The 18369-nt window shown below is 40.2% G+C and overlaps 1 protein-coding gene across 2 annotated transcripts in view; it reads left to right on the top strand.

The window, feature by feature from the left end:
* The first annotated feature begins 4554 nt into the window (after nucleotides 1–4554).
* LOC136886330 (ataxin-2-like protein) overlaps nucleotides 4555–18369 on the top strand; it is a 214277-nt gene continuing 200462 nt past the window's right edge. The window contains exons 1-2 of one of the 2 annotated variants that reach the window (XM_067159062.2): nucleotides 4555–4870; nucleotides 5152–5257. In XM_067159062.2, coding sequence (XP_067015163.2) covers nucleotides 4830–4870; nucleotides 5152–5257 — 147 coding nt within the window. In that variant the 5' untranslated portion in view covers nucleotides 4555–4829. The remainder of the gene's footprint in view (nucleotides 4871–5151; nucleotides 5258–18369) is intronic. The other variant, XM_067159063.2, reaches the window with a different exon arrangement.

Genomic DNA, 18369 nt, shown 5'->3' with positions numbered 1-18369 from the left:
CTGACAATAATCATTCAGAAACATAATTGTAGAACCATCAGATCTGTAATTCACTTGTATCAGTGACCTTATTATGAAAAGTCATGCATACACCTTCGTTATGTTCCACCATCATTTTGTAACTACAACTCCCCTCCTCCATTGGCCGATCCTGGCTACGCTACTTCTCCACTCCTACTGTCCCCTGCACTACTTCATATCCCCTTTTATCCTACCAAGTAAAAATATGTTTCTTGCTGCAAAATTCTAATTGAAACTTCTTATTTTCCACAGATTTTTCATAATGTTATATTCGGGTAGTCCTACGTATTTTTCAGTATCATACTTTGATTGGCGTCTCAATATCCAATCCGAATTCTGGTGCATAGAACTTCCTTTCAAGTTGCGTGTGTGAGGATGTGGTTTTAGTTTAGTATATTGTGTAATATTTTTGTATAATTTTATTTCACACTTCCTTCATGCAAACTTAGCAGCAGTGTTATTTAGTAAATTTGTAGGCTACACACACTTGGAAAAATTGCTTTAGATTCATTTTTATGTTATTTAGGATATAGAAACAAGGTGGAAAACATTAAGTTACTATTTAGGTAGTTTAAGTAAGCCTGCTCATGATTATGTTGTCTGTAAGGATCATTTAAGCAAAAGCGGGAAATTCCAAAATATATGTTTTTCAAAAGATCAGAATTTTGTACTAAACTGATGCCTATTAGCTGCCAACATTGCGTAAATCATTTTCCAAAATTTCCTCCGCAAAATTCAATTTCTTTTCGTGCAATTTTACAGCCAGGTAATAAGATGTTTGCCAGGTTGTGTCAGTAATACACATGCAGAAAAGCACAAAAATTTTGGAATGAACATTTTGGTGAAAGGGAGTAGATGAGACTCTTTTAGAAGAGACCGACGAAAATTCAACTTTCTTTCTTCAAATTATCCGAGTTATATTTGGAATCGCTGGAGCCACCCTGACTCATTTCAGTTTTGGCAGGGAGGGGTGGAGATGTAAGACTGGATGCCCTTCCTGATGCCACATAATTCTTGAAATGCAAATTTAGACCCAAGATCGGCCGGGATTAGAGTTTCAGCCTTCCGTGTGGGAAAACAGCAACTAAGCCACCGAGCTACTCAGCCCCGCCCCCCTCTCTCAAGGAAAATTAAAAAATGGAGCCTTCTACAGATCTAAAACGAAGATGGCATTTTGTTGGGGGCAAGCAGGTATGAAATGTAGGAAATTAGACGAGCCAGTTGTGCTCAAACTTATTTCACTAATTAATTAAAACGTGCAAGTAAGATGAACTTCATACGCTCGTGGTACATGAGACTGTCGCCTACTTTATTTCGGCACATAACGACTATAATACCAATATAAATGGTCCGTTATTGGACATTATAAATTTTCCAGCTAACTCATTCCTGATTGCCAGCGTTTCGCCCTCGTGTGCTAGGCTGGGCTCATCTGTTGGTACCTAGCACACCTCCCAAGACGCTGGATAGTGCATACCGTGGAGGCCACTGCGTAGGCTAATTGTAGCTACCGGCAGTGCCAATGCACTATGAGAGACTTTGTCTCATTATCAAAAATTGATGCCTGCTTGGCCATCAGATGATATAGATGTTGATTCCCATAGGGAATCTGAAATATCTGTTCTGAATGAGTAAATTTATAATACCAATATAAATGGTCCGTTATTGGACATTATACATTTTCCAGCTAACTCATTCCTGGTTGCCAGCGTTTCGCCCTCGTGTGCTAGGCTGGGCTCATCTGTTGGTACCTAGCACACCTACCAAGACGCTGGATAGTGCATACCGTGGAGGCCACTGCGTAGGCTAATTGTAGCTACCGGCAGTGCCAATGCACTATGAGAGACTTTGTCTCATTATCAAAAATTGATGCCTGCTTGGCCATCAGACGATATAGATGCTGATTCCCATAGGGAATCTGAAATATCTGTTCCGAATGAGTAAATTTATAATACCAATATAAATGGTCCGTTATTGGACATTATAAATTTTCCAGCTAACTCATTCCTGGTTGCCAGCATTTCGCCCTCAAGTGCTAGGCTGGGCTCATCTGTTGGTACCTACCTCACCTACCAAGACGCTGGATAGTGCATACCGTGGAGGCCACTGCGTAGGCTAATTGTAGCTACCGGCAGTGCCAATGCACTATAAGAGACTCATTTATATTGGTATTATAAATTTACTCATTCGGAACAGATATTTCAGATTCCCTATGGGAATCTACATCTATATCATCTGATGGCCAAGCAGGCATCAATTTTTGATAATGAGACGAAGTCTCTCATAGTGCATTGGCACTGCCGGTAGCTACAATTAGCCTACGCAGTGGCCTCCACGGTATGCACTATCCAGCGTCTTGGTTGGTGTGCTGGGTACCAACAGATGAGCCCAGCCTAGCACACGCGGGCGAAATGCTGGCAACCAGGAATGAGTTAGCTGGAAAATTTATAATGTCCAATAACGGACCATTTATATTGGTATTATAAATTTACTCATTCGGAACAGATATTTCAGATTCCCTATGGGAATCAACATCTATATCATCTGATGGCCAAGCAGGCATCAATTTTTGATAATGAGACAAAGTCTCTCATAGTGCATTGGCACTGCCGGTAGCTACAATTAGCCTACGCAGTGGCCTCCATGGTATGCACTATCCAGCATCTTGGTAGGTGTGCTAGGTACCAACAGATGAGCCCAGCCTAGCACACGAGGGCGAAACGCTGGCAACCAGGAATGAGTTAGCTGGAAAATTTATAATGTCCAATAACGGACCATTTATATTGGTATTATAAATTTACTCATTCGGAACAGATATTTCAGATTCCCTATGGGAATCAACATCTATATCACATAACGACTATATCGAAGCCCATCGCAGTAAGAACAGCATTCTATAAAACCGTATTATACATGCCGCTCAACTTCGAGGGATAATTATCCACGTTGTTTGACACTAATCGCTTCACGGACAGTGGATCTCTGGTTAAGGGTTGGGTTGGGTTAATGTTTTGATTCCACAGAGCCACCACAGCCTTGGTTAGGAATAGACCTACTCTTCATTTATTTAAGCCTGTTCAATGTGATACTGGTATGTGTACATACTGTACCGTATCGTTTTTTTACTGTCAATTTACGAGGAGCAAGGACTGTAAATTGAGGCATCTGTGGTTATGACAAATTCCTGTAGTGTACGATTTGAAACAGTTTTTTAAGTTCTCTGAAATTGATAAGGTGGTGATGGTGATGATCATTGTCTAAGAGGAAGAACAACTAGGCAACCATCCTCTATATAACACTAATCCGAGGGAAAATATGGAAGGAGTCCCACACTTCGAAAAATGAAGATATCGGCCAAAGGAAGACGAGGGCCATGAAGGGCGTGAAAATGAAAGACTCCCTAGCCCTCACAAACCTAATAACGTCGGGGTCGGAAAAGAACAAGAGTTGACCAACAGAGGTCGGATAGGATACGGTAGATGTGAAGAGCCTGGCGCAAGTGGAAGCAATGCCAGGACTCGGCTAGGGGCCCCGTGGTCCCCAACCCACGCTCCAAAGTTCAGAGCCCCTGGGGCTCTGAAATTGATAAGCTGGAGAAGATTATGCATTTAAAATTTTAGTTACATAAGAGGATGCTAGCGGTTCTTTGGTCTTAATTCTGAGTTCGATTTTTTGAGAAGCAGAAGAAATCCATAGTGAAGATTATTGAAGTTAGTATTTAAAAGAAAATCTCTACTAGAATCATCCTAACGAAATCTGAAAGTTTACAATTAGGTTATTCAGAATCCACTGCTCAAGGATGCTGCATTCTTTCTACCTTTGTTGTTACAAAGGGGAAGTTCCATAGAAAGGTAAACTTTGAACTAATATTGCAGTTTCAATATTCGAAGGACCTGCAGTGAGATGTAATCAGACATGTGCCCAGTTCATCAGGAATTGACAATTTAGAGTTCGGTACCGACTAATGCAATAACATTTGATTTGTGCTGTCTGTGTTGAAGTTCGACTTTACCTCTCGTGTTCATACGCGGAAGGAAATAATTTTGGTATCGATCAGTAGTTGATGCATACTTTGAAAATGATTATAACTTCATCGTCAGTATGCTTGAGTATGTTATTGCCCTATCTTTCTCACACTAAATCAGAATACTCCTTTGATTCATAATGGATTAAAATTTTGAGAATTACATATTCATTCGCGGGAACTATGTGATGGTTATCGATGTTCAAATCATAGAATAGCCCCTACAATAGGAGATGCCTGTACTTTAGTGTTTCTTAGAATGCTCACGAGGACGCGCTAGTTGTGTTGTAGTAGTGTGCTAAAATGATTGCAATTTAAACATTTTTTGATTGTTATATATAACTAGTCAGTTTTAATATTTGGATTTGAGTGTTGTACATTTGATCTTAGTTCTAATATTTTCAAATTATTTCCAAGTGTCTATAGATGGAGTCGTCGATATGCTAGATTGTCTCTGGTTGCAGTGTTTGCAAGCGAATCTTGGTGAGAGGGACTACTTATTGTAATCACATGTCTATTTATTCAGCTATCAAAGCTGCCATCATCGAGATAGACTTGTGGCTCAAGTTAAAATAACTATAAGTGTAATAGTAAATTAATATAGGAATACTAGGGGGGCTGGTGGCATACGCAAATATAAGGCGAGAGTGAGTACATTATTAACAACCATATTGGTTGGTTAAATTCTCTCTTTATTCGGTGGGTAATAAGAAAATTTGCCAAAATTCCGGTCCCTACAAAGATCCGAGAAGGCGCCTACCCCGGCAGAAACGAGGAAGGCAAGATGAATACTAACAAACGGAAAACCCGCGCCAATACAGCAAGGTAATAAATTAAGAATATGTATATTTCATATAAACCCTTGCATTAGTTTTACATCTTCATGTCATGACAACTTTCGATTGAAAACATCGTTTGGGCACTGACCTCCATAGCTAGGCTGGGCCTACCCTAGTTTATGAAAAGTCAGTTGCTATGTTTATATGTATACTGAAAGGTAGGGTGGGGACAGCCGTTGCTACTGTATTAGTTGTGCTATATAGGCGTCATTTATTACTATTGTACATTACATATATCTTGAGGCGTGGTTGATTTTTGGCTACCAGGTCACCAAGAAACCGTGGATCGGAGCGGAGTGTTGCTGCTGATGGGGTGTACCAGAATCCTCACTTTATGCATGCAGTTACTAGTCATGTAGGAAATACTGTTCAGGTAAGGAATTTGTCCTATTTGAATTCTTTCCCACCTATTGACTATTCTTCAAGATATGGGTTAAGTTACGGGAAAGCTGATAGTGCAGTAATCTCATTGCTAACTGAGAAGTGACTTATAATATAGAAAACATGACATGTGACATTCATGAATAGAATGAAGGTAAAATGTTTTCTTCGACTAGCCTAATAACATAAGTGTTAAACTGTCTTCTGTTTACATAAATAAAAGTATGATTAGTGATGCACCAATATAATATGAAAATAGTTTGCTATTTTCAATTGGCATTGACATAACCTATGTTGTGAAACTGTTAAGAGATTGTACAATGTAGGTTAGGTATCCATCATGGCCCTCAAAATCTTATAAAAGGAGCCTTGTTTAATTATGGCGTGTTACTGTTTCCGGGGTGTACTGCAATACCCAGTTCGAATGTTGGAATCATAGGAAAATGTTTTATGCACCTCCGGTAACAAGGAAGAGCGATTCTTCCCAGATACCTGCCCGTAGAAATATTTTTCTTATATAGAACAACTAAAACTGAGACTGTGTATCGTACATCTGATATTTGTGACATTTGCTGTGTTGCTGTTGGCTGGGTTGTCAGCTGTCATGAAGACAAGTTGTTTATTGTCTCTGATAGAGCGTGCATCATGTGTTCCTGCAATGCCATCTTCATCGCAATATAGTAACTGGTACTCAAGGATTATTACATACAATATTACTTTAAATGCTTCTAAGCTTACCTTAAAATGATCGTGGAAGAGAGATGTGTTCAATACGCTTGCCAGGGACCATCCCGCCCACCCCTAGAAGTACGTTTACTTTTACAACCAAAGATACTGATTTATCGCCATACTCCATTGCTTATAATGGTGATTGGTTCATGTAAGGAAGAGGATGACTTCACTGACACCTAGGATGAGGCCGAGAATTTGTTACCAACCATTGCATAAGAAAAAATTATGAAGCGGCCAGGGAAGTTTAAAAGGGTCACGACGCAAGAAATAAATGTCATTTATTAGCTTTAAGGTATTTTTGCACCTCGAGGCCAATCTCTGTCATGAGCAAGGCCACACTCCCTTCAAGAGGCTCTTTTCTATCGCCGCGGCGCATACTGTCCGCACGGCAGGAAGAAAGGTCATTTAGTAGTTGTAAAATGCAAGAAAACTTCACAATAACCTCACTTTTCCTCAAATCCTCCCGCCTGGGGGTTTGACCCCCAGACCCCCTTTGCTTTACTGAATTAATATTTAAAATGCAAGAAATACTTCACGATAACCTGACTTTTCCTCAAATACTTCAAAATTTATTAATAGTTGAAAGAAACATACACTTCACTTAATAGAGAGGATGGTACAGTTCACTAGCGGCCTTAAAGAACTCTTGCACATGAGTATCTAACGGAAAGTTGTATTTAAAGAGGAACGCGGCGAGATACCCAACAAAGTGCGCCTTTTTCCTTCCAAATCCTGGAACCGAAAAACTCCCATGCTTCATGTGGCACCACCTGTTTTCAATGTTTTGCGTGTGAACAGGTGGCCTATCATTAGGCATAACCCGTCTGTTCACACGTCCGCTGCGACCACTGTCTATAAACTGAATGGAATGGTTAACCTGTAAATGTACAAAACTTTTGTCCTCCAGGCAATCGTATGCTTTCTAGGAGTCACTGATTATAACAGTTCCTGGCAAAACCCATTCTTGAATGACTGCAAGCAACGTATCCATGTCACGTCTTTCAACAGGCACAACAAAAAAGCTTTTGCAGTTGCCCCGTTCAACACCACCAAATACCCACTGTCCCTCAGTATGTTGTCCTCTGTGGTATTTCATTTTACCGAACTTACTTTCGTCGATTTTGATGAAAACGTTGAGACCACCACTCAATGAATACACACCTCCCGACAGAAACTACACCAATCAACTATAGTGTTTGGAGATAACCCTAATTCCTGCCTGATGAATGCAGTAACAGGCTTGGGCAGATTGCACCAAAGTACACAAAATAGTGCGATATCAAATATCGGAAGTTTTGAGTCCGCAAAGAATGTGTTGTTTCTCTCACTCTCTTTCCACCCGCACTGTTTCCCTCCTTCAATGCGACGACGGCATGCAAAAACAATTATTTTTTTCTGTAAGTGTACTCAATTTCACACTCCGACCGCACTTGTCGCAATTCCTGGTCGTACTAATTAAAGTATGTTTTCCAAGGAACAGAATTTTCCTGGTTCTCCTTAAAATCAACTGAAAACTTGTTCACCTTCATGTCACAACCTCCACAAACAGCATTGCTAACCAACAAGAAAACACAGCTTTAAGAAAGAAAGGGTCCTCAAGCAACAGTTGGCAGCGTTGTCGTTCCTCTCGGCGCTCCCTCTCAGTGCTACTGGTGCGACAGTGAACTGAATGGAATGGTTAACCTGTAAATGTACAAAACTTTTGTCCTCCAGGCAATCGTATGCTTTCTAGGAATTTGTGTTACTAAGCCTTGAATACCGCTTACTATAGTTTCGCCATTGCGAATAAGAAAACTGCGTAGTTTCAAATTGTCATGGAGTGTGCCTTTAACCATACATTTTGTCCCCTCATCACTTCTTGTCACATTTTAGCAGGACTTCAGGGGCTGCTAGAGGCTTGTTGGCCGATTCACTGCCGTTGCTTGCCCCCAGCCTAATGGTCTTAACAGTGGCCAGACCTAACCATTTCAGTCCATCGGTCTTGTTAATAGCCAGACCTAACCTATCCAGGCCAGGGGTCTTCTCCAGACTATATCCTAACCTGTCCAGACCAATAGTCTTGTCCAGGTCATTGTTTTGTAGCTGTAACCCATCTTTCATCATCTTTCACGTTATCCAGTAGCTGTGCATGATGCCAACATTGGCTAGCGCGTGAGCTCCGTAGAGCTGCCGCCACGTTGGGTCTGTAACCTATACTTCACGAACTGGGTATGGAAGTTTTACTCTGTTTCTGAACTGTAGGCTCAAGGCTCTTGGGAAACAAAAATTATTGATTAAATTTTTGGGTGTTTAATGGAATGTGCTCTTCACATGATATGCGCTTTTAAGGTAGGCCCTAGTTTTCAAAAACAGTATTGTGGGTTCAAACGATGAATTCTTCCAGGAAGCAAACACTAGTGGCAATACATCAAAAGTTAATTTGGGTCTGGTACACAAGTCCGCTGTCTCCAATTTGAGTCTCAGAAATTGTTTAACCTAAAGGGCTAATTCTACCGTGTCCAAAGAAGGAACTTAGATGTAAAAATTATGATATTTTGCAATTTGTAAGTAATTATTAAATGCCAGTATGTGCCAAGCGCTACGACTCTTGCAAGGGTAGACATGTTTATGACGTCATCGTTCATCCCTTCAACCTGTGGAAGGTCAGCTAAGATGAAATTATGACGTCACAACCCAACATCTGACATTTAAATGTACATACAAACAGAAACTAAACTTCCCATGGGTTACAGCAGAAAATGAGCACTTCACATCACATAATGTATACTTTTGATATAGTCACCATATAAATCACAATGAATCATTGATATACTGCGATTTAATAACAAAGAAAGAAAACATCAGAGATAGCTTTGATACCGCTTGAGCGCCCGATCAATTTGGAGCGATTTACGGTTCCCAATTTACGAACGCGGGTGCTTGTGTAGGAATCAGAAACTCGTGTAGGAACGATATGAAACGATACGTGATGCAGAGATGAGGAGAAATCTGTTATGCTTGCCTGTGACCCACAGACCCACCCAAAAAAAGTGCTATTACTCACACAGAAAACGGAGGCTATACATTACATGTTCACACAATAGCAATAATAGGAAGTAGTGTGTTCAAATGGTACTCACAGAAGGTTATTTAGGTATCCATTGCACGTACTGCCGGCTTTGTCCACGAAACCAGTCAGCATTAAGTTGAAAGCACTTGAGGTTAGGTTCATCTGAATGTGATAGGCAATTAAACACCTAAAAAGCACATGAAACCACCTTGAATGTACGAATCATTCCGTAATTAGTTAACTTCATAATATCGCACAATGCATATACGAGCCATTAATTAAATATGATGAATTGACAGTAATAGTACAACTATCACGACCACGTGGTAATTGCTGCAAGTAACCGCTCCGCCGTCGTCGATCTACACATGCACATGAGAAGTACCAACCTAACGAACGTTATTACTTGGCAACTGCCTTCAACGCCTAATGCCAATACCTGTTTATTGACGACGAAAGTAAATCATAGGATTACATTTGTACTTACAAATTGCACGATGTTTATTCACCATGGTTATACATATTTTTTTTCAATAATTCATTACGAGCCATGCATATGTGTATATTTAGATGAAAGCAAGCTCATAGGGATTGCGGGTGTTACGTCCCCTTCCTTCCACGAGGAAGGGTTGGTGGCCCTTGCTTATGCCACATTCCCGTAGGTGTACTACATGTGCAGTCTATAGAGGTGTAGGGGGAGAGTAAGTTTTCTTGTTCACGGTGAAATGTTAAATAATTAAATCAGTCGCGCATGCGCAGTAGCAAAAAATTCGGACTTCGTTTTCGGATATTAATACCCTACACTCTTTCGTCATCAAGTAAACATGGTCGCCATGTGTTCCACCAGTCCTATAGGGGTGTCCTCTTCAGTGTTCTATATGTCAGGTAATAGTACAAAAACCTATTATTTTCGCACCTCTATCCTTCCTTGTACACTAATGAACGTACGTAGGTGGTTTGAAAAGTTCTCGGAATGTACTAGAATAAAGTATCTTACCTCGGTGGAACTGCTTTTATTTTTTCAACATAGTCTCCCTGTAGACTAATGCATTTGGTCCAGCGATGTTCCAATGCCTTGATCCCATCTCGAAAATGAGATTCCTCCAGGCCTGCAAAATACCTCTTCACCGGGCGAGTTGGCCGTGCGCGTAGAGGCGTGCGGCTGTGAGCTTGCATCCGGGAGATAGTAGGTTCGAACCCCACTATCGGCAGCCCTGAAAATGGTTTTCCGTGGTTTCCCATTTTCACACCAGGCAAATGCTGGGGCTGTACCTTAATTAAGGCCACGGCCGCTTCCTTCCAACTCCTAGGTCTTTCCTATCCCATCGTCGCCATAAGACCTATCTGTGTCGGTGCGACGTAAAGCCCCTAGCAAAAAAAAAAAAACCTCTTCAATCGGCTGTCAGTTCTTCCCTTGTAGAAAATCTCTGTCCACCGAGGAAAATTTTCAGCTTGGGGAATAGATGAAAGTCTGATGGTGCCAAATCAGGTGAATAAGGTGGATGTGGCAACAATTCGTACCCCAGTTCATGAAGTTTTGCCATGGCAATAACACTTGTGTGCGGCGGAGCGTTGTCCTGATGAAAGATGACCTTTTTCCTTACCAAACCAGGCCTTGTTTCGCGTATCTTTTCCTGTAGTTGGTTTAGGAGGTTTGCATAGTATTGCCCCGTAATTGTTTGACCAGTAGGAAGATAATCTATCAGCAGAATGCCTTTTGCATCCCAGAAAACTGAGGCCATGATCTTTCCGGCCGAACGCACTGCCTTTGCTTTCTTTGGTGGTGGTGAATCAGCATGTTTCCACTGCTTTGACTGCTGTTTTGTCTCTGGGGTATAGTAGTGGACCCAAGTTTCATCTGTAGTCACAAACCGGCGCAAAAAATCTTGTTGGTTGCACTGAAACGGGCCAGACTTTGTTCAGACATTTCCAATCTGGTGCGTTTATTGTCCAATGTCAAGAGCCGCCGCACCCATCTTGCGGATAATATTTTCATACCCAATTCTTCGGTTAAAATATAATATACCCGTTCAGAAGACATCCCTACAGCTTCAGCAATCTCCCGCACTTTCAGTCGACGATCCTCCATGACCATTTTATGCACTTTTGCGATAAATTGTGGGATCGTCGCACTTTTTTGGCCGTCCACTACGCGGATCATCATCCAAGCACTCCCGACCAAATTTAAACTCGCTGCTCCACTTGGCAACAGTTGAAAATGAAGGAGCAGAGCCCCCAGTGTGTTCTGAAAGTCGGCATGAATTTCCTTTGCTTTCATACCTTTCTTTACAAAGTATTTAATCACTGCTCGAATCTGTTGTTTCCACTGTCACAAATCACTACGCGGGAACAACAACAAAGAGTCGTCACTATCACACTCCTGCAGCTAGAGCACCTTTTTTTTTTTTGCTAGAGGCTTTACGTCGCACCGACACAGATAGGTCTTATGGCGACGATGGGACAGGAAAGGCCTAGGAGTTGGAAGGAAGCAGCCGTGGCCTTAATTAAGGTACAGCCCCAGAATTTGCCTGGTGTGAAAATGGGGAACCACGGAAAACCATTTTCAGGGCTGCCGATAGTGGGATTCGAACCTACTATCTCCCAGATGCAAGTTCACAGCCGTGCGCCTCTACGTGCACGGCCAACTCGCCCAGTAGCTTGAGCACTGACGCGCCACGTGTTCACTCACAAAGGATGTGTGATTATTGCGCGGGAACCTCGTTGCTCTAGCACTGACATCTAGCGGTGATTCTGAGAACTTTTCAAACCGTCCTCATTTCTAATAGCATATGACGGTGCCTACAAGTGAACTGGAGATAGCAGGCTTGTGTACCGTAATCATTAATTTCTTGTTTACGGTGACATCGATAATTTTAGACTTATAGGATTGCATAAAGTTGTATTCCTACAGATTTATGCCATCTTGGATTTGATTCACCTGTAAATTTACCATTTAATTAGTGTGTTTAGTTGGTCGCAGGCAATGCAGAAGGAATAATTTCTTTTCTCAGTCAGGTTTTCATGTTTTCGTACATATCACTCTTGTCTTTTGCTCTACAAATATTTGATCCTTGTTTATGAAGTGATGGTATAACTTCAAGACACTATTTAAGAAGTAGAATATTATAGAGTCTGGATTTTTATGTATTATTAACTTATAGATATGTAAATATGTAACAAACTACCTCAAAATATGTACCAAACATACAGTATCAAAAATGTTCCTAATATTCATGTTGTTATTGGGCATGAAGGGTAAGAAAACAATCATTAAATAATTGTCACATTAGATTATGGGTCAAAAGTCAATCATTGTGTGAAGTACAGTATATTACAAAGTATTTCTCCATATTCTCAGGAGTCTGGTTGTGTCAGCAATTGGAAAATATATTCCCGTACACTGAAAATGGTCTTTTGATGTCACAGATCACTAGTGCACACTACGGTAAATGGATGTCTGGGAGCAATGTCTTTTGCTCTCCAGTGAGATCTGGCTAACAGTAAACAAACTGGTGTAACCCAAATTTCTCTCAAGAATAAATTACAATTTTTCAGGACTTTTTCACCTACTGACTCATGAACAGCATACAATTTATTTTTCACGTCACAGATGATGTCCATCGATTCAACGAGAAGTATTTCTCAAATTTCTTCGATGTTTTTAGGGATCCAGGCGAAGTTACATTTTATGTACTCAACATCGTGTGTGTAATTTTAGCGTTCTGGAAGATTGTAATATCAAAATTATAAAAATGTTTCAAATATGCTTTAATTGGGCACGGTGGTTTCATCCATAGAAATCCGTAAGTAAGAAGGGCCTATTTCCGTTCTAATGGATTCCACAGCATTTTCGTAGCTGGCATCAAGATATCCCTTGTGAAGTGTAGATTAGTCAGGAACTTGCCGACAGCAATACTTCTTGAGAAGAGCACTGTACTTTGTCTCGTGAACTTTGTTCCATGGTCTGTTTGCTGTGATCATGGTTTCACACGTGTCTACATGAAACTCGCTTTGAGAAGATTCTTTTTGCGTTTTGTCGGGGTGAGTGGCTCAGTCGATTGGGCTGCTGGACTTCTGACCCCAAATTGACAGGTTTGATCCTGGCTCAGTTTGGTGGTATTTGAAGGTGCTCAAACACGTCCTTTGTGTCAGTACAGCTTATAAATCTAATTTTTTATCCTGTATTGGCATCAACACAACTAGGGTTATGTTAAATGGGGATTCCCACCTTCCAGTACTCGTCAATTTTTTATACATTATTTTATCATTATCATAATCATCGCAAGTGTTTTATTGCTTATGTCAATTCGTGTTAATCTTTTAGCTGAATATGTTCCATAATTGGAACGAAACATGTTCTCTTTATATTGTACTCATAGTTTAAGCTGGATTATGTCATGTAAATACATGAACTAGCTATAAAAAGCTGACAAGTATTGGAAGGTGGGAATCTCCATTTAACATAACCTTGATTTGTGTCAGTAGATTTACTGGCTCGTAAAAGAACTCCTGTGGGACTAAATTCTGGCACCTTGGCATCTGTGAAAGCTGTAAAAGTAGTTAGTGCAACGTAAAGCCAATATTATTCTTTTTGTGTTAATAAAGTCTTGTTTTTTTATTGAACACAACTGCTTATTTCTGTTGTGAAGTGCATTTCTTGTGTGTTCTAATTGTGAGTTCATTATACAACCTATTTTTTGCCACACACTCGAGACCAACACCACTTTTCCATCGGTAGAAAAGACATTGTCCATAGCTTTCTAGGATGCAAGTTTCATACCTTGAGAACTTGGCACTGGAGTCATCCTGGTTGAAATACTTCACTGTTCGCTGCACGATTGAGATAGTACCTACAGAACTGAACTACTGTTCACGCCGAAACATAACGGCCTTGATTCCTGGCAGTACAGGTACTTCAAATGCTATCCCCCTACCGCTTTATGTAAATATTAATGAACAAAATACAATTCTTACCACTCACTTCCAAATCTCTACCTGGCTTTTGTAAAAGTCGCTGAGTTAGTAATCTGCCTTCAGACGTTGGAGTGAGGAAATACCCAACACACTTAGTCATTTCTTCTTTCTTGTAAAGCCAGCTAACAGGATATCGTACAATCCTGTGCAAGTTAATTGGAACAAATTGAATTTTTCATTATTTCTGCAATGGTTAGCAACAGTGTTTTACACAGGACTTATTCTTAGTTCCCGCACTCTCTAAACATTATTGCACTGTTATTCAGTGTTGTTTAATTTGTGTGGCGATTGCTGTGGATAAAAGCGGTATTTATTTCAAAGTGAGTCACTTTGGGGGATTTTTGAGGTTGTAGTAATACCTGTTTCTGCAATGGATATGACTCCCAGGAAGTGTAGTGCGATTATAGCATTATTTCAAATACTTCTATGGCACAAAAAGAGGTAGCTACTAAATTTTGTGTCTATGTAGGTACTATAAATAGAATTATTCAGCGGTAAAAACAAACTGGATCAATTATCCGAAGAAAATGTGGAACTGTGACAGGAAAAGGAAAACAATGCCAACTGATGACCGTTTTCTCATCAGGAGAAGTAAATTAAGCCCTAGGCTAACTGCTATGGACTTGGCATGTGAATTGGAGGAAAGGGGAGTGAACCTGCAAGTTTCTAATGTTCTCCGTAAACTTCTGTTAGCTGGATGGAAAGCCTGCAAACCTGTAAAGAAACACCTTCTAAAAGGGGGAATGCGTAAGAAACATCTTTTTTGGGGACGTAGTCATCAGGACTGGACAACGGAACACTGGAAGACAGTTCTTTTCTTTGATGAGAGTTATTTTCAAGTGGAGGGGCAGTGTGCCGAGCGAATAATGAGGCAACAACTTCACATCATTTGTAACAGACCATAAAACACCCCGTGATGTAGATGTTTGGGGGGGGGGGGTGTTCTATACATGAAGGATTGGGACCCTTAGTACCAGTTGAAGGGATGATGAAATTTGACCTGTACGTCCACAAAGACGAGTTGTTCCTAAGCTGGAGAAGAGGTTTCCGGATGGTGACAGAATTTTTTCAGCAATGTCTGGCTCCTTGCCATACTTCAAAGAAAGTGAACAAAATTTTCAGTGTAAACGGTATTCGTGTTTTAGAGTGGCCAGGGAACTCTCCTGACATAAATCCCATAGAAAACTGGTAGGCTATTTGCAGAGGGACACTCTCAAAACTTGCTGTTCCGCCAAAGTACGCATGATAGTTTCTTAAAGTTTGGTTTCATGATGAACTGAGAAATATGTGCTCAAAGCTTGTGGAATTGATGCCAAATTGCGTGAAAGAACTTATTATTCACCAAGGACATATTAGCTATTAGAAAGTATTCAAGATAAGTAATATGTAAATAAATGAAAAATGTGTACTTTATTTCTGCATTCTGATTATTTTGCACAGGACTGTATTCAGGTTGGCTTCACTACCATAACTGAGTACAAATAATTACCTAGGTAGAATCCATTTCAAACTACTGCACAATTAAAACTCCTCAACCAATGGGGGTAAAATTTGATGCCGAGTCATGTAAGCTTTATAACATTGTAAGAAAGTAGAAATGATGCCGTGTAATTTGTTTCAGAGGAGAGATGTGTTCATTGCAATGTCCAGAAACCCATCAGCCCGCTCCCAGAGGTATAACCTAATGAAGAGTAGCTCACAGCATTCTCCATTGCTGAAGTAGCTACTGGCATTGCCGTTGGCTATTGTAAAATGCGTTATGACATCATTGCCGGGAATGATGAGAGTTAAATTCTGTTACCAAACCCCACAGAATAAAAGCACAGGCTTTCTTTTCTATGGCCGCAGCACATACTTTCCGCACAGCAAGGAAAAAACAGGTAATTAAGTAGCTGTAACCTATCTTTCCACATCCAGCCCTTCCTCTGTCATGAGAAGGGGCCACGCTCTCTTCGAGAGGCTTTTTTCTACCGCTGCGGAGCATACTGCCTGCACGGCAAGAAAGAAAGGTCATTTAATGCTAATCTTAGTTCCTAGACATGTGGTCAGCCTTGTACACAGCCCTATCACGTCGTCTGTGAGAATGAAACAAACGACAGTCATTCCGCATGTAGATGTTTGCGATACAAGTGATGGCCTGTTGTACTAATGTTCTGTGACATAGTGTGTAGTTTTAATACCAATTGTGATTTAAAAAAAATCATACATACCTAAACAAAGTCTAACCCTTTGTGCTCAGCAAATGTAAACAAACCAATGGTGACAAATTGGGTTACCGAGCGAGTTGGCTATACGGTTAGGGGCTTGCAGCTGTGATCATGCATTCAGGAGATAGTGGATTTGAACCCCACTGTCGGCAGCCCTGAACATAGTTTTTCCATGGTTTCCCATTTTCACACAAGCAAAGGGCTGTACCTTAATCACGGCTGCTTCCTTCCCACTCCTAGTCCTTTCTTATCCCATCATCGTCATAAGACTTGTGTGTCAGTTGTGTAAAAGTAAAAAAAAACCAGTTGGGTTCACATCCTTTTGAGACATTCCTTGCTTCAGCTGTATTTCAATAGTTGGTAGCATTGTTCTCCCACACTTAAGGGAGTGAGTAAGGTGGGGAAAATAACAGAGCATCGTCTCCGTGCCTACCATAGCACACTCCTGGTGCTACTCGAAGACCATTATTACACTTGTACCAAATGTTATCTACATGAATGGTACAGTAGCTTTTTAGCAGGTCTTGATATTAGGTCAAAGAAGGAACAAGAATGATTTTCTTGATTACTTGGAATTCATTATTATTATGTGCGTATGGACCCAGTGGATCACGCAGAGCTCTAACGATTCTGTTTTCTGAGTTGCCAAACACCTCTCATCCTTGCTCTGTGGATCCTTTTTCGTTCTTCTGTCCACTTTGCTCCAGTCTTCTTTTTCACTTCATTCTCTGGTTGCACTTTCCATCCATTAATTTTTTTCCTATAGAGGTTTCAGTCTGTGGTGTCAGTTGAGTTCATCTGGGCTTTTTCCAGATCTTTCTTCACTTCCAGTACCCATGGAATATTTTTTAGATGTTCTATGTATGTGAGAATCTTGTATGTCAGTCTACTTGCCGGCAGTCTGCGGACATGCCCATAAAATTTCAGTCATCTCTTGCGGATGTCTGCTGCAATGTTGGAAAGCTCTTCTGTCACTTTGCGTGACCTCAGTCTATAACCATTATTATTATTATTATTATTAACGTCTTGATTGATTGATTGATTGATTGATTGATTGATTGATTGGCCACTTTGGACCTCTTGGGTTGTTCCACATTCACTTACTCTTTGAAGGTTGTACTGTTCAGTTTTTGTGGTCTGCCCAGTACTTTCTCATTTGTTCCGATCATAATTTTCTTAATTTGTCTAAAATCTCTATCGCCTTTTACATGTCATTTCTGCGGAAATTAGAGAGTCTTAAAAGGGTGTTCATGTTTGTTCTTGGAATTCCTTTATAAATATTTTATTCTGTAATATTATAATCTAGATTATACAAATCTGTAGTACCAAAACATTTTGTGTCACGCCGTTTAGTAGAAATTACTGTTCTGCCACAGGAAAATGTATTGTAAACGGTAGAAAATTAATGTTTGGCAGTGCTGTTATGTAATTTTGATCATTTTTTGGTTGTGGGGACTGTTGTTGCTTGACCATAAAACACCTTAACTTTTGTCACTGATCTTTGCTTGCTGGCATGGATCACATCTTAATCCCACAGCTCAGTTTGAGTTGGGTGGCAAGTTCGCAAGATCCCACAATTGCAAGGTTATGATGGCCATGTTGGAATGCTAATCTAAATTCGGGTGGCTCTTGTACAGTTTTGTAGTATTATTATAGAGAAGAGTTTAAATTCAATAGTAGAATAGGATCTGCAATATGTTATCATAAGTAGATATGCATTATACAATACATTACTCTGTATTTTAATACTATAATTGGGGGCTGTAATTTTCAGCATTTTGAAATCCGAGATTTAACATTTTGATGTGTACATTAAGCATTTAGTAGCATTTTTACTCATGTACTCTAGCGTTTTGCAGAACAGCTTAAAAATATGGGCCTTGTTCTCCTTTTGTGTATTTTTTTTTTTAATGGTGTTAGGTGCATTCATTACTGTAGAAGAAACAAGTTACGATGTGTCAATATAGCATCTTTATTCAATTACTGAAAATAAATAATTTATATTCTCTAAATACTGCCATCTAGGATTCAAGGAAAGCTGAAGTCGCCTAATCATTTTGATTTTGTATGACAAACAAAGTCTTTCTCTTATGTCAAATTTCAGGATGAAAAGAGAGGTAACTAATGAACGAATGCTTTTTT

Source organism: Anabrus simplex, chromosome X (assembly GCF_040414725.1).
Source record: "Anabrus simplex isolate iqAnaSimp1 chromosome X, ASM4041472v1, whole genome shotgun sequence".
NCBI classification, from domain to species: Eukaryota; Metazoa; Arthropoda; class Insecta; order Orthoptera; family Tettigoniidae; genus Anabrus; species Anabrus simplex.
The sequence above is the reverse complement of the archived record's forward strand: the minus strand, read 5'-3'. Positions and strand labels throughout refer to the sequence as shown.